Source organism: Mchenga conophoros, linkage group LG19 (assembly GCF_057382185.1).
Source record: "Mchenga conophoros isolate Kocher_MC1m ecotype Shallow Benthic linkage group LG19, M_conophoros_male_GT1.1, whole genome shotgun sequence".
Classification (NCBI taxonomy): Eukaryota; Metazoa; Chordata; class Actinopteri; order Cichliformes; family Cichlidae; genus Mchenga; species Mchenga conophoros.
This window is the reverse complement of record NC_140544.1, coordinates 27,892,451-27,909,119: the sequence shown is the minus strand read 5'-3', so window position 1 is coordinate 27,909,119 and position 16,669 is coordinate 27,892,451. Positions and strand designations below refer to the sequence as shown.

General features: G+C 41.4%; 1 protein-coding gene across 3 annotated transcripts in view; it reads right to left on the bottom strand.

Moving 5' to 3' along the window:
- The window catches only part of asap2a (ArfGAP with SH3 domain, ankyrin repeat and PH domain 2a), a 56,967-nt gene that overhangs the window by 14,803 nt on the left and 25,495 nt on the right, over positions 1 to 16,669 (bottom strand). For all 3 annotated transcript variants that reach the window (XR_014890012.1, XM_085257795.1, XM_085257794.1), the window contains exons 4-11: positions 15,670 to 15,744; positions 7,974 to 8,023; positions 3,844 to 3,973; positions 2,897 to 2,982; positions 2,140 to 2,215; positions 1,973 to 2,059; positions 782 to 885; positions 149 to 218 (exon numbers count right to left, since the gene is read on the bottom strand). Coding sequence is in view for 2 of the 3 variants with exons in the window: in XM_085257795.1 (XP_085113921.1) it covers positions 149 to 218; positions 782 to 885; positions 1,973 to 2,059; positions 2,140 to 2,215; positions 2,897 to 2,982; positions 3,844 to 3,973; positions 7,974 to 8,023; positions 15,670 to 15,744 (678 nt within the window). In the remaining variant the exon portion in view is untranslated. The remainder of the gene's footprint in view (positions 1 to 148; positions 219 to 781; positions 886 to 1,972; positions 2,060 to 2,139; positions 2,216 to 2,896; positions 2,983 to 3,843; positions 3,974 to 7,973; positions 8,024 to 15,669; positions 15,745 to 16,669) is intronic.

The window sequence follows — 16,669 nt, the reverse complement described above, 5'->3', positions numbered from 1 at the left end:
AAATGCTAAAAATTCACTTTTGTGCTTTTTCACTGCAATGTATATGAAGACAAGCAGCAATGATGAGGCTTGCAGACAAACTAAAAGGTTTGTGTGTGTTTTCAGAAGAAAAGATGTCGTCTTGTGTTTCTTTCCACTGTTTTCTTACTGTGCCGTGTGAGATGGTGAGGAATCCATTCTTCGCTGTACACTTCCTCTTCTGCCACACTTTCCTCAACCTGCGACGCAGAGACGGCAGCGATTAGTATGTCGCGCGTACACCCGTGCAGTGAATCGGTAAAGCCTATGAAATATTTATCATTATCACATTACCACTAGCATTCACATGCATTAGTTATGACACACGGGGTGAGCATGTCTACAATAAAACAATAAAAAGAATTAAAAGCCAAAATGATCTGAATCAATTTTGACAAATTAATGTCATCTAGCAGGATCGCCAAAGTAACCATTGACTACTTGTTATGGACATTTTCAGCATTCAAGATGATCTGCAGACTGCTCGTTTTAAACAAAGCAAACCACACATCTTTTATTTTGCCAGCTCTTTTACTGCACGTGTGCCATCGCTCCACCAAGCCGCTGCATGAAACTGTGCAGGTAATTTTTTGCACAATCTTGCTGACAAACACTCATTAGTAACCCACCAACACGAGAGAGACAGAGGTGGAGGAATAATGAGGCCTCTAAACGCCACAGCCTTCTCTGCGTTCTTCACTGAAGAAATAGTTTGTTGTGTAGTGACTCATCTGATCTTTTGAACGCCCTTTTCTAAACATACCCATCACTTTTCTTGTGAAGGTACCCGCTGCGCTCGGTGCCGTGCTCCTTGTTGCCCTGCGGCTGGTGCAGGCTGTAGGTGGTGCTCTGACGCACCTGTGAATCCTGAGGAAAAAAACAGCAAAAACACAGGCGACAAAGCAGAGCTGTCATTTCAGCAAATGAGGTGCGGAAGGCAGGAGCTACACACCGAATTAGCAAAAAACAGTATGAAGTCGAGGGGAAGCTGCACAAGCGCAAAATTGCTCTGGATTACACTGTGCTTCTGGGTCTCCTGCTCCGCGGAGGATTTTAAAGCAAATATCAATTATGTTAAGATTGCTCCTCTCAGCCTGAGTGATTTTGTGCAAATAAAGGGAAGGGAGAAAATAAGAGCTTGTACACCTTTGAAGTCAGAGTCTGCAGCAGCAGCTGGCCAAATTGTGTCATTAGCATTTTAATCTCATTAGCAATTCTTGCTGTTTTAACACATGCAGCCTGAATAGGCTTCATTTAAATACATCAGCTACCATGAAAGAGGACCCAGACTTTTTTTTTTTTTTTGTTTTGCATATTCCTTTTTTGTGGAAACACTACGGGAAACAGAGAGGACGACTTCTGAGTGGTGGAGCGGCTTGATGTGTGCCGATATCAGCAGACACACAAAAAAAGATATGACAGGCCCACCTCAAACTTTTCTCACTGAACGACTACATCGAAAACATCGAGCACTGGAAGCAACGACATCACCACAGGGAACACGAGATGCTATAGCTTTTCTTTTTTTTTCCACAAATCCACTTACTCTTCTGGACTTGTTTCACAAAAGGCGGCGGCGGCAGAGGAGAGAAGAAAACAATCTTCAGATTAGACCTGAAGCTGCTGCGCTTTGCAGCATATTTAACAGTTCACTGAGCATCTAGCTGATGAGCAGTCTACCTCAGTTCATTTGGGTAGAGAAGTAAACGACTAATAGCACATGCAAGAAACAAGACAGATGTAAGAAAAGAAAAAAAGATGTGCTTCTTTTCAATTATAGTTTAGATCCCAACCCAGAGGGATAGATTAGTAATGGAGTCGTATATACATTAGTGTGTGCGTGAGTCCCAACTTAATGTCACCACTGAGAGAAGCTGAAGTTTAATAAGCAGATTTCAGCTTGTCCGGTACATCATAAAGCATTTGATCGTTTCGTTTCTGTTGTGGGTGTTACCTCCTTCTGCTCCACCTGTAACGCCGACTTGAGGACGTCTCGTAACTGAGCCAGCTGCTTCCTCTCCTCGTCCTGCACCTGCTTTATCTGTACAGACACAAGTCATGTCTAAGTCATGAAGGAAAGTTTAAGAGTGGACAAACAGGCTGGATTGAAACGGCTCTGACCGTGTGCAGATCTGTGGCCAGTTTCTCTATGGAAGGTTTGAGGTTGTCCACAGCTTTTAGACCGTCCTGAAAGAAACTGAATGACGAAGCACACAAATTTATCCCAGTGCCACAAAACAGATTTACAGTATACGTGAGTAACTTTTTCTTTGCAGTGACAGTGGATCGGGGCACTGGATTTGCCTAAATCCTAAATATATTGTTGATATAATACATTAAAAATAGCATCAACTGTGTATGCATACCTCAAACTAAATCTTTACTATTAGACAGTAAAAATATGCTTTTCATATATACTCAATTTAACCACGTGTATCAGGGGTGTCAAACATAGGGCCTAGGGGCCAGAATGGGCCTGGTAAAGACTCCTATTCCGCCCGCTAGATGGCTTTTGAGAATGTAAAGGAGTGCACAGATCTTGAACGTTTAACCACATTTTCCTAGGTTTTACAGCCTTTTATTTAGATAAAAGGAGCCTCATCAACAGTTAAATAACATAAACTTTTTTCACCATCTGCTACATAAATGCACGTGTTTTTTTGTTTTTTTTAACAGTGAATTTACAGAAAGGACAAAAGTTTTCTATATGATAACATAATCTTTTTATGTTATAATTACAAGACTGTCTGGATGATGATGAACTACCAGAACTTTTCTGTAATTTTACACAATGTGTCAGGTCCACTTAGCATCAAAGTAGTATGTACGTGGCCTACGATGTAAAATAAATTTGACGTATATAATATGCACGTCTTACTTGCACTGTGCGTGGAAATACTTGATGAGGTTCTGCAGCAGATCCACCCCCTTCTTGATCTTGATCTCATTGACTTTGAGGAGATACTGTAAACAGATTGAATCCAGATCCAGGAAGAGGGGTCAGTCCAGGTTCACACAGATGGAAAAGCAACTTTGAAGTCTGAGACTTCAAATACTCATGGACCATCTCAAATGTATACATCACTTTCATCTCATACCCAGACACTTCAAAAGGGCAAAAATGTAATTTTTCAAGCAAGGCTTCATTAAAATGAAACATCAAAAAAAGGCATTCAGCACATAAACATGCTTACATGTAATGTGATTTTTGTATTCCATCAGGCTGCGCAGTATTCAGTTTTTACCGTTACTTTGACAGAAACTGCCCTGTTTTCTCAACCCACCACTGCCTGTTATTTTCTTGATAAACACTATGCTGAGTGGTTGATCTGATATCCTCGTGTTGGTGTTGTTCCCAGATCATCATACTAAATGTTGTTCCAGGATCAACATTGCAAGTGACCAATCAGAATGTTGTGACGTCATACCTTTGCGACTTCGGGAAAAACCGGCGTAAAACAAAAAACTGTACTTAAGCTGCGTGAAACCGCCTCTGTCCGCCGATCAACGGACCCTGACCCTAACCCTTTAATAAACAGTAAGCAGAATTAATATTGTCCTTGCAACATTGGAATTTCATAAATGCACGAATGGCTTGGCGCGCAAAGGAATAACGTCACAACAATGTGATTGGTCACTTGCAATGTTGAACCTGGAACAACATTTTCATGATGGTCTGGGAACAACACCAACACGAGGATATCAGATCATCCATGCTGAGTACAGGATTTCATACAATTTTAATGTTTCATTAATTCATGTTATATATATTTAAAACACTGGTAACCAAATGAAACCCGTCTCTTGATAATCGCTCCAACTAACCTCACACATCTGCAGCTGGAAGAATCTTCTCTCTTTCTCCATCTCTTCAGCGATTTCTGCCCCGCTGATTTCCGTCCTAATCATCCCATGCTGTCTCGCATGCTCCTTCTTTTCCTTTTCTATCTTGGTGCTGGCAAGAGTGACAGCGTGGCAGAGGGTGTCAAAGAGCAATCAATAGATCCATAACAGCACCGAAAGCATACAGAAGGCATAATGTGAAAAATCAGCCCTAAAGTTGTCAGGCAGTTCATGGTTGAGCTACATATAAGATGAGAAAAAGCCAGCTTTGTAAAAGTGTCAAGGCAGTAGATGGGCTTACATGAAGAAGCAGAAATTCTCTTTATTAAAACTTAATGTTTAGAAACCATAGAGTGTTGATTACATTTGGCGATTTTGAGTGAAAAAAGTTGTCTCATGACCTGAAAATATCGAGGCGAGCAATTGAAGAAGCTCCTGATAAGAGCACAGGATTGACATAACCTGGTATTAAATATGTTACTGGGTTACCTAGGCAACCGGAGCCTGAAACGTCTCCTAGAAACCATCCGTTAGCGACAAAGTGATGCTGCGTGGACGCAGATTTAGTCAAGTGCCTAAAGTTCTTGCGTAGTAAAGTATTGAGCAACACCGAGGGGCGTCGGCACAGGAAGTGATTTCCTATGTCAGTGATCCAGCCCGCTAGAGGACATTCCAGGCTCCAGTTGCCTAGGTAACCCTCTGTGAATCAACTGTATCCTTTGCTCTCATTGATGGCCGCTTCAGTCACTGGCCTCAGAGTTGAGAGATGTTCAAAAAGGCATCCATACGGGGAACGATTAACTCGCCACGCTTTGCTCTGAAGCTCAAGGGACAAGCGACGGGTGTAAAAAGGCTCGGGAATGAAGAGTGGACCGGTCCTGAGATAAACCTCTCTCAACTCCAAAGCAAGTGATTGAAGTGTCAACCAATGAGAACAAAGAATACAGCTGATGTTTGATATTCCAGGCTCTAGCTGCCTCGATTTTTCACAACTCTGTCACATGTCGCCTTGAAAGTGAGAAAAGTTTAACTCGGGGGAATGCCCACTTTGTTTTTTTACCCGTCATCATTGAATCTCTCCGACTTTCTCCGAATTTGTGATCAGCGAACTGCTTCCTTTGCAGACACCCCATTAGAAATGATCCACCAGCTATGTCAGACAATCATGATGAATTAGAAAGTAATTCTTGCAAAGCCGACTTCATTCATTCCTCAGTAATTCGAGCTGGTGTCTCATTTCGCCTTTTTTTAATCACCTTGTACTGCCAGATGTATCGTGTCCTGAAGCAAACACACCAAATGCGTAGGTGTGTCTGCACAGGAGGAACGCACGGCTCATTGCACCGATTTCACTGAGATGATAGAAAAACAAATAAATAAATAAATAATCCAAGCTGCTTGAACAGAAGTGCCAAGAGTCAAACTGCACTAAGCTCATCAGCACTGTTTTTGGAAGGTTTCCATAATTAGCTGAGAGCTTGTTTGGGAAATCAAACACTTGTAGTTTCTCGCTGATGACGACAATTGAGATCAGTACATAAAGCAGAAGGAATTAGAGCGCAGATGTCGACCAGGGAGAGGGGTTTGACTCAGCGATTCGATTCCACACTTTTTGCAGGATTCTTTTGTGCATGGGTTTTTTTTAGTGTTTGAGGATGATTACGTTAAAGATGATTAAGGTTAGCCATGGGTTTAGTGTACTAAAAAGGTCAGGAGTAGGACCTAAGAGACTACAAGCCAATGAGATACATGCTGCCTGACAGCCAGCGCTCAGAGCCGGTTTTTCCCATAAATTCTCCATCTTCCACAGGCAATCAGGACAACACAGAAAGACAACAAAGGGAGGGGGGGGGAACCTTTCATGCAACAGGTCATTCTTTTGGATGTGCCGCATTTTCTCACAGCATATTTTTTAAACAGTTATGCAGAAATGTGACTGAAAGCTGCGTAAGAGTCCAGCCTGTTTCATGTGCATTAAAGTAACAAAAGTTGATTGTGTTCATGAACACAATCGACTTTTTGGGATTTCCTTACCTGGATGGATTGAGCATGCATCGAGACATTTTAGCTCACTACCTGATGTTTAACTCACTTATTAACCTTAAACTTAATATTCAAAACTTCAAATTAAGAATCTTAGCAAAAGTAAAAAAGCAACTTTAAAATTTTACTTTCAAGTCCATTAATTATTTAATTAAATATTTTGTCTTACCTGTGACATTATGAGCTGTTTGTATTTAGTTGTACAGTCACATTTGTCTAGGTTTCATTGGAGGTACACTCACTGGATACTGTGTTTAGGTACACCTGGGTAGTATCAGGTTGGACCCCCTCTTGCTTTCAGAAGTGCCTTAAATCTTGAGGTATCAGGTCTATTGGTGCTCTACTGGACTGAGATCTGGAGGCCGTTTGAGTGCAGTGAACTCATCGTCATGGTCTGAGCTTTGTGACACGCCACATTAATCTGCTGGAAGCAGCCATCATTGAAAGTGAGGCAATGTTTTGGTGGGAACATGAGAATTGCAGCATCAGTTTCCTGTTCTTAGCTGACAGGAGTGGTTATGGAGTGAGAGGTTTGACGTGCTGAGCATTCAGAGATGCTCTTCTGCATACTTAGGCAGCAGCAAGTGGCTGTTTGTTTACCAGCTCGAAACACTGTAGCCATTCTCCTGTGATCTCTGACATCAACGAGACATTTTCACAGAACAGCCGCTCATGAGATATTTTCTCTCAGAGACCATCTGGCTCTTAGGTCACCTTCCTCCATTCTGAAGCTTGGCTTGAACTTCAGCAAGTCACCTTAACTGTGTCTACATGCCTAAATGTACCGAGCTGCTGCAATGTGGCATCTGGCATCAATTCAGCTGTTAATTAGATATTTGTATTAATGAGCAGCTGAACAGGTGTATCTAGCAAAGTGGCCAGTGAGTGTATATTCATGGGTACAGTGTTAAAACCTTAGACACAGTTAGCACACCACACACAAACAACCTCACACTCACAGACATTAGTCCCAAAAGCTTTTTGGTTTTTGTCCTAAACTTTCTGTTTAGCTTTGCTGAAGGTGCCAAACCCGATTTCATTAGGTTTACACTGCCGGCCTTTGTCAGCACATGAATCTTCAGCCCCAACAAATACAGAGACACGTGTTAGCCAGGCTGTTTGGCTGCTAGCCAAACTGACAGTTGTTCAAATGACGACGGGGCTGAGAGTCCATTCATTTTCACTACTGTTGGTTCAGGAAGCAAAGCACCCACAAGACAAAGGACTTGGAGTTTTTCTACATTTAAACAAAATATAAATGAATCACTTGTGAAAATGAAGGCAAAACACTTCCTGAATAAACAGCTTTTAATGTGGGATGAACCCCTAACAAGGAATTCAAAATCAGGCATTGGGTGCAAAGAGCTCGCAAACAAAATTAGGAAACCAGAAATCAATGCCATGTTGACCAAATACTGTAATTGCTCTTTGACTGAGCCTATGAAATGGAGACAGCGGATAGATTAGATGATCACTGATATGTTTGGATGCTTTTCATATCAGGCAGAAAACTCTATTGATGGCCTCCATTAGCCATCAATGGAGTCGAACAAAATAGAACAAGTTAGGACGGTCGGGAATGGTCACATGGCATCTAGATGAACCCTTAATGTCAGCACACAGTCTGCACTGCTTGATCAAAACGGTTTGGAGAGAAGACGCATTACCCTTTCAGTAAAGAATGTCCTTTGCTGCTTGTAAAATATATGAAAGTGCTATAAAAACTCCCGAGTTCTTTGCATGCACAATCACAAAGGAGTGTCGGTGAAAATGGAGTCTCAGTGTGGAAGTGGAAAAGGTGACAGTGGGTTATTCACATTATAAGGAATTGCCTGAGTTGTTAATCAAGGGAAGAGGCATTAAAAGGGAAACATGGAGGACAGACACAAGACACTTACTAAACATTTGATTTTAAACATACTGCCCAAAATCATTCAAACAAAACTAACTTGAAGTGTTAAACTACGTATAACTACATGAGCACAAGTCATGGACTAACAACAGTGCAAACATCAAATATGGTAGAAAACACACAAAGAACTGCTGATTAGATGCGCTTAGTTTCTTACACTTTTGTTTCGTAGTCCTTCCAGGCTTTGTCGAAGGGCTTTTTCAGATCCTGCGAAAAAACAAAAGGAAGTATTAATTAATATAATAATTATTTTTAAAAACTGAACAAAACCAGCAACAAGCTCTTTGAAAGACAGCGAGACGATCGAGGGTTGAGTAGAACATAGACGAGAAATAAACTGGGACGACATTTTCTTAAGTGGAGCACATGGTAACATTCAAAGCTGCAGGTGCTGAATGAACGGGGTAGTTTGGCTCTTACAGTCTATTAATTGTTTGGTTCATTTATCAGAACAAAGCCTTTATTGCATCTTCATAAAAAAACAACAACAGACAAACAAAAAAACATTACTCTGTGGTTTTCCTGTGATTGGTGCAACTTTTGGGATCCTCACATACATTTAATTAAGAAAGCTGAGACCCATTGGGAAGTTACTTTCGGACGTCACGAAGGAGAAGCCAAAAAGTTACAAGAAAGACTGAAAACAGGAGGAAACAGCTTGTGTTTATTCAAAAATAATAAAAGGCCTCTGAAGCTCATTAATATACTCGTGACAGCTGTTTAGTTTAATGAGTCCAAGTTGCTGCACTTTTGTGGGAAGTTGTCTACATCTTGGCCAGCCTCAGACTTAGTCAGAGGCGCTAGCAGGTAAATAAATAAATAAATAAATAAATAAATATCTATCTATATCTATATCTCTATCTATCTATATATATATATATATTATTTTTTACCTCTCAGAAAGAGAGACTAGCAGCTTCTACCCATTTCTTGTATTTATGTAAAGCTTCTCAAGGTGCAAAGATTTTATTCACATATTACTTCCAAACACGGTTAATAAATACTCTTAGGTCCTCAACAATGAAAGTAACTGATAGTCAGAGCCCTACATGTACTATACATAATCAACGCAGACAAGCGCATCAAGCAGAAAACTCGGGAACTGTGTGGTTACACTGTTAAAATAGCGAGCAGAAATCAAGAAACTGGATGCAGAATGACACAGCCTTCACCACGTCAATAGCAAAACATTGCAAAAAAAATATAGCTAATCTATACAGCCGGCATTTGTCTCAACAGTGAGCAGGAGCACAAGGTGACTGTTTCTGGCATTCATAACGCAAATTCTCTGGTAACGATTTCTTGCCGTCGTGTGCTGCTTGAGCAAAACTCTTGATTAAAGCACCTCTTTGGTCCTCCAGTGCTGATTAAACAGTGATTAGGACGCACAAAGCAGACATTACTGGGTACAGCTGCCCATTTTATTCCCTAAAAAACAACCAATACACCAAAATCAACTGTTGTGTTGTTATGAGGAGTGGAGGGGGGTCAGGAGGCCAGGAAAATCTGCTGTACAGCAGAGAAACAGAAAAAAAAAACTAAAGGATTTAGCTGCAATTAAGCTGCTTTAATTCTTGTAATTAAAACATTACAGTGAGCTCACCACAGAAAGCCAAACCAAATCATGCAGCACTTTTCTTCACCTTGCTATGAATTTCTGTTGCCTTAGGTTTTGCTTACGGCTTCAGTGCCACTGTTAGATCTCCAGAGTGAGCTGATCCCCACCGCTGACCTCCACTTCAACAGCAGAGGAGTGACAGGCTCGACCTGTCGGCCCACAGGATCACAACATGGTTCACTGGGCCAATTCAAGGGGCAGGGAGCCATTCACTCATCCAGCTCAACGGCAGAAACCGCCAGAGAAAAGAGAGTATAAAAGGTTATAAAAATCCAACGTAAAAGAACAGGACTGCGGGGAAAATTGTCAAAGGGTAGAAGGAAGCCACTAAAAGAATGAACTGCAGGTCAAGAGAGCAAGTGAGAAAAAAAAAAGAAAAAAAAAGGGTAAGCGGAAGGAAATGTCAGAGCCGGAGAGAGGAGGAAAAATGGTAACAATGGCTAAAAATACCAGACAGAGGCATCACTGGGCAGGGAAGGGCAGAGCAGAATAGGACAAGGCACAGGGGCAAAACACTCCCTCAGAGATATGCAGGCTTTTAGCACTCTGTATCCTGTCTGGCTGAATCTAAAGATGGAGAAGGCGACCTTTTACTACCCAGGACCATACAAGGAGCATACATGTGAAGGATTAGCAGCTCCTGGAATACGTGCCTCACACCTTTTCCTACAGATATACTAAATGTGCAACCTAAAGTAGATCGGAGTCCTTTTCAAGGGCTCTTGATGAGAGGTAAGGGTGCCACTGGGGGAGTGTGGGGTCTATGTACACCCTGGCAGAATCACTACATGCTGCAGCTGTCAAAAACATGTGAAAAAAACAGTACTGTGGATTACTCTTGCTTGTGTTTGGGATCTTTTTTGTGTGTTAGCTTATCGCCTGCTGCAAAGAAGACAGAGGGCACAAAAGACAAAGAACTACGTAGCATTTGCATTGGCTGGCAGCCCATAATCCTTCTATCGTCACAGCCAAAGATGGACAAAATAAAAGCATGTTTTGGGGGGCCTATCAGGAAGAGAAACAAATGAAATGTTACTGTCATCATTTAACAGACTGGCTAAAGAATATTTAGAGAGAAAGGAAGAAAGTGTGAGCAGCAAAAAGACCCCTGAATGTCACAGCGGGATCTTAGATATGATCAGGCAAGAGTGGAGAAACAGAAGAAGGGATGTAATAAGATGAAACTCGAATGTATCAATGATGTGGAGGCTCTTAACTTTAAAACTTTGTAGAACTGTCTACTGACCTACTTTTTCCCTTTTATTTTTTCATTTTTTTACAGAGAGGTTCAGAGAGGCAGGAAAGTAGGGAGAAAGCAGAGGGATGACTTGCAAAAAAATAAATAAAAATGCTTGGAGTTGAATTGATGCGAGGCCACCAGAATAATGACTAAGCCTGTGTTACATGTGACGTGGTGCTACGAAAGGGTTACTACAGCGGAGGTCCACTGGCACGTTAACCTACTTCCTTGTGCTGTTTTTAAATGTCTGCCAATGTCATTTTTAAAAGCACTAATGCTGCAGAGTATTTGGTTTGCAAACTAATGAGATCAGCAAACACAGATCAGCTCTCATCTAAAAAACCTCCAACAGCTAGCATGCGTGGGCGGTTTCGGGTGTTCACGATCCACTGAAACACAATGAGGGGGGGGACACAGCTGGACTAATATCCCTCAATCCAAATGCATTAGTCCACACTAGCTTCCCCCCACCAAAGCTCCAAACACACACACTAGGTTCTGCACCCCTTAGTCACTGGGGTTGAATACTGATAAGTTGATATGATTCACGGTGTGTTAGAGACCTCTCCATAAGCATGTGATGAGCGAGTAGACGGCAGGTATGATGTCATGCAGGCATCCACTCTCACAATTCAGTATTAGCAGAACAGACTGGTGAAATCAACACTTTCTAATTTCTCCTGAGTGGGAGTGTGTCTATCTCCAGCAATAACACTACTGGGCTTTCCACTGACCCTCACAGCGGCATTCTTGTTGGTACTACAGTGAAAGGGCTTAATTTCATTACTGTGCAAAACTTCTTTAGCCACCACTAATTTCTTCATAGCAGCCAGACTTTCTTCTACTCCTGTCATTTTTTTTCAAAGTGGTCTTGATCAATAGTTCATGTTTTTTGAAATCTTTCAAGGTTTTGCTTTGGATATTGGCCGATTTTTCATTCAGTCCAGTCCTTGTACCTGACCATTTTCTATAAGAAGGGAAACAAGGAAATAATGCTGAGGTATACCAAAACTTCCACGACCATCTGTAAAACACTGTCGTGGTTTGAGGTGCATTTTAGCCACTGGTGCTTGTGAAAATTGATGGAATTATGAACACAGAAAATTGCCATCAGTTTTTAATTCACCATGGAGTACCATCTGGAAAGCCTCTCACTGGCAGCACGAACACATTCATTTTTCAGCATCACAATGATCTCAGTAAAGACATAATGAGTGGAAAAAAAACACACACAGTGCAACACCATCAGACATGGATCGCCTCCCCAGAGAGCACAACATTATTAAGCAGTGTTGGATTATCTTGACAAAAAACAGAGCAAAATGTCACTCAAGAATCTTGGAGAACTATTCCTGAAGACTACATAAAGAAATGACAAAAAGCCTGAGAGACTTCAGGCTGTGTTGAAGAATAAAGATGGTCATAACAAATGCATTTCACATTTTCCTAGCAAAATACGAAGAGAAGAAGGGTGTTGCATTGCCTTAAAATTGACTTTTACACATGAAATCTTGATTCTCCTTTGTGATAAGATGGTCGGGGTTTTTAATCAAGTAACAGCAGTGACAGGTTGTTAAGTGTTAGCCCTCTAATCCCAGAGCCATTAGCTGCTGCCTCTTGCAGAGTGAGTTCATTGCACTCATTGCTGAAGACAGCACTGGCAGAATATTAACAGGGTTTATGTGAGCACCGGTCACCAGAAAGCCATTAAATCCTGAATTAAATCAAATGTAAAGGCTGGTAACTACTGAAGCTGCCACACCGCAGCGTTGAACGTGGAGAATTTTAAGAGACCAAACTGCATTTTTGATCTGCACTGAACGGCAAGAGGGAAGTACATTTCAAAATACGCAGCATACTTCTCATTTGTTGAGGTGTTACTGTTAGATGCCCTCTTTTGTGTGTAAATTTTTGAGAAATGATCTGATCAAGATATACATTTAGCCTTAAATGCTGAGTAAAGAGTTACTGGCAGAAGTTAGGGTTAATCCTACCTATTAAAAAAAAAAGAGGGGGGGGGGGGGGACTTATAGGTAAGACGGGCTTAAGGTGCTAAAACGGTAGGTGAGCTCAGATGTCTTATTCAGGACTGGTATAACATAAACAAGCATTATTTTGAACCCTAAATCATGCAAAGCCATTCTATTAAAGTCAAAGAACAAAATAGGGAAATCAGCACAAGTTCATTTTATTACCTCAAGCACGGTCTGCTTTCGAAGCTACATTAATAAAAGTGAACTCAGGTTTCCGTCATCAACATTTATTCGAGGCGAGTTTGATTTGCTTGTAAAATTGTTGCATATTTGTTCCAAAAACACCACAACTCGTTTAAAATGAGCGTACAAATGTGTAAATCTTGTTCCTGCTTGTGACTGGTGAAGTACATAATTCCCATCCGCATTGCAATGCATTCCTCCTCGTAAGCTCCTTTGATCTTTTAAATACATTACTCTTTAATGACATCCACATCAGCCAATTAATATATTATACTTCAGTTGTTCCTCTCCCTGTAGTGTAAACAGCCTGTCGTGCATGTCTGGACTTCTTCCTACTCCCCCACCCGCTCTCCTAACAGGTACTTCCCGTGGTAGTGGTGGAATAATGAATAATGAATGGCAATAAGGAAGAGACGAGGGAAAGCCTCTGGGCTGTGTAAGTGAGCAACAGGTAAATATTACTGTACATCTCTGTGACCTTTTCTCTCTCTTTGTGTAGAAGCCTAACTTCCAGGTTTAGTGACTACATCACTGGTGACATTTATATAAGTGTGTGTAAATGTGAGTGTGCCCTGAAGTATAAAATAACCAGCAGCTCATTAGTCCTTTGCCACTGGGGTAATGAGAATCATCTGTGGGCTAATGAGCAATAAGTGGGCAAGCATTGCGGAGACAACTGGCTGCCAAAGCCGGGTGGGCGGGGTGGGGGGGGGAGTGTCGAGAGAGAAAGGCGGAGATATCAGCAGAGTTAAAACAGAGACGAGAGGACAAAGGCAGGAAATCACAGAACAGAAAAGGAGATTGAAGCCAAAACGACAACACTTGAGGAAAGAACGCAAAAAAAAAAAAAAAAAAAAAAAAAAAAAAAAAAAGGGGGGGGGGGGGGGGGCAGTTCAGGGGCCAGACAGCACAAAGTGGCCAGGGGTCATGGGGACAACTGGCTTCTCCATGGCAACCACCCTCATTAGAGCCGACTTAACTACATCATACCTCAGTGGAAACCAAATCTAATCATGTGCCTAGAGAGTGAAAGGTCACAGACCACTGTGGACAGTCTGATTGCATTACAGATTGGCAGAGACTGTTGATGAGTGTCTGTCTGGGTTTAGTCTGATTGGTGGACACACATGACCGTCTAGCAGACTGCATTAATACACAAGGCACAGGCCTGTCTATTAAACCTCAACACACTTTATTTCAGACCAAAGCGTGTTTGCAGGCATTAAACATTTCCTTGCTGCGAGTCTTTGTGTCACCCCTCCCCTCGCTTACTGCAGTCTCCAAACGTAGCACTAAAAACCTGCGAAAATACTGAGCTACGGTCTTTTATTCCCACCTTAATTTACTGCTTTTGTTTTGGTGGCATTTCACGGTTGTTTAGCTCTTCCCCCGATAAAGACGACTTTGTTTTGACACCTCGTAAAATATCAATAAAGACTCCGTTTAAGGAGTATTAAAATAGTTTCCAGGTTTTTCAGAGCATAGCTGCACAGGCAGAGACCACCCCAGCTAACTTCTGATGCACACACAGTTAATTTCCTCTATAAGAAGGCTTGAAATGTCACAGAAAGCACTAAGTTCAGAGAAGAGCTTCAGGGTTTACTCCTAGTAGGCTTTCAAGAAGAAGAGTTTACAGGAGAACATATTTATTATTCTATACCTGAAAGGACTGCAAAATTAAACAAACCGCCCATGATGGGCAGAAAACTATTTTGCTTCTCCAAGCTAAACAAGAAACACACAGTTATAGATTGAACCAGCCAAGCAAATGAATATTGTTTTAGATCTCACAACAGAAAAAGTGAGAAGCACTGCAGTAGATCCTGCAAACACATGCACAGTAACACGTTCTCAAACATTCATATGCTCCGCATTTCTATTCACGGCCTCTAAAAAGTAGCTTTGCATAATTCATGGTTCAAAATAATCTTTATTTTCTGGGCCTTGTTCATCCTCGATCTGAAAAAGTCAATACATTATTAGCTAGCGCCCTTCTCCCTTTAAGTCAAGTATCTGATTGGCCTCCCCTTGCAAACAAAGCATATAAATAGCATGTTTGTAAGCAGCTGTGCTCCTGAGAGAACCTTATTAAGAATATCTGCTCTCACTGGTGTTGTTATTTGCACGCTTGCTGACCTTATGGCCATTTTAATATGAACCTGCACCATTGTAGCAGCAAGACATTAATAAATAATCACTCAAGCTGAGAGATTGTGGACTCCATCCCTCATAGTTTTGCATAACTACACAAAAACATTAACATTAATATTCATTCAGTCAGAGGCTGATTTTTTTATTCTGCAGTTTGATGAATCAGCTCTGCTGCAGACAGGTATATTCCAGGAACTGCTTCATCCACCATCTCTCTCTCTCTCTCTCTGTGTTGCCAGCTCCACTTTTACTTTTTTGGGAACAGGAACGTGGTCTGAGATCAAAGCAGCGTGTTATTAACCTTGATAGCTAGACTGCAGCACCTAAAGGAGGGTAATAATTGTCCAGCAGCTTTGAACCACTCAGAAGGTCTCTCTGTACGTCTAGTGAGCCGTTTTCACTCTGCGATCTGGTTTCTTTGACGGATTAAACAACTGCAAGATGAATATGTTCATCAGCTGACATTTACATTGAAATTAGTGCAAGAACAACCCTTAGTGTCCGTCCACTATCGCAGAATAAGAGGTACTTCAGGGCATCATCCAAGAATAATGGCTTTAATATTTCCTCCTGTATAAAACACAGCACATGGAGAGTAACACAAAGACTTGCTGTTTAGTTTCCTTACCCCTTTGACACCCTTCAGGTCTCCTTTCAGCAGGCTGTCCAGAGGGAAGGTGATGATGTTGTTCATGTTTTGGAACTGGAGGAAGTTGAAGAGAGACACAAATAAGAGTCGAAAGGTTACGTCAGAGATTTTAAGACAGCAGGAGACTGAAAGTCACTGAGACGTAATCCTTTCAGCAGTGTCCTGTGTGCTGCGTCTCCTTGCAGTGGACATACAAAATCCAGAGTATCCAGAGTTTCAGCTCTTCATCTTAAGTAAATAATAGCCTTGAAAGGCTAATGCTGCGCAAATAAAGAAGCCACTAGCAGACAAATTGTAACACAGAACACGTCACACAGGTTCAGTGGAAACAGTCACTAAACACTAAAAATAAATATGTGTAAACATCTACTGCGACAGCATGTATACACAACTGGTCATGTTTTACAATAAAAGCAGTGGTATGGATGGTTTCTCAGTCAAGGAAGGTTGGAAATCAGCTGAATCAGGTCATTCGTTTTGTTATTCTTTAAGCCTGCAGTATGTAGCATCTTAATGAAGATAAGGTCTCAGTCACACAGGCTTAGTTACGTGTTGGTGACCATTTGGCAGCAAAAAACTACTTGTGATAGCTTTAGTTGCTAGCAGGTTGCTGCAGTCGTCAGTAGTTTGCACAGAAGTCTCCAGATACTTGCAAACTACTTGCAAAACAGCAGTGAAACTGTGAAAAATGTCACGCAAACAGGAAGCAAATACTGTTCTCCTTCAAAATAAAAGTTGAAAATCTTCTGGTTGCAGCAGTGAGATAAATCTTTTACTTTGAAGGAGAATGCTCTCGATTTCTGGTTGGTGTTCCATTTTTTCAAGTTTCACTGCTTCTCGGAGAGTAAACGGTGAGTGTTTGCAGAAAAGTCCATGTACATGCAAACTATAGGCGATCACTACAGTCTGCTAGCAACCAAAGCAATCACAGGGAGGTTTTTATTGCGGCACGCTCTTTGGGACTGATTATACTTGCTAA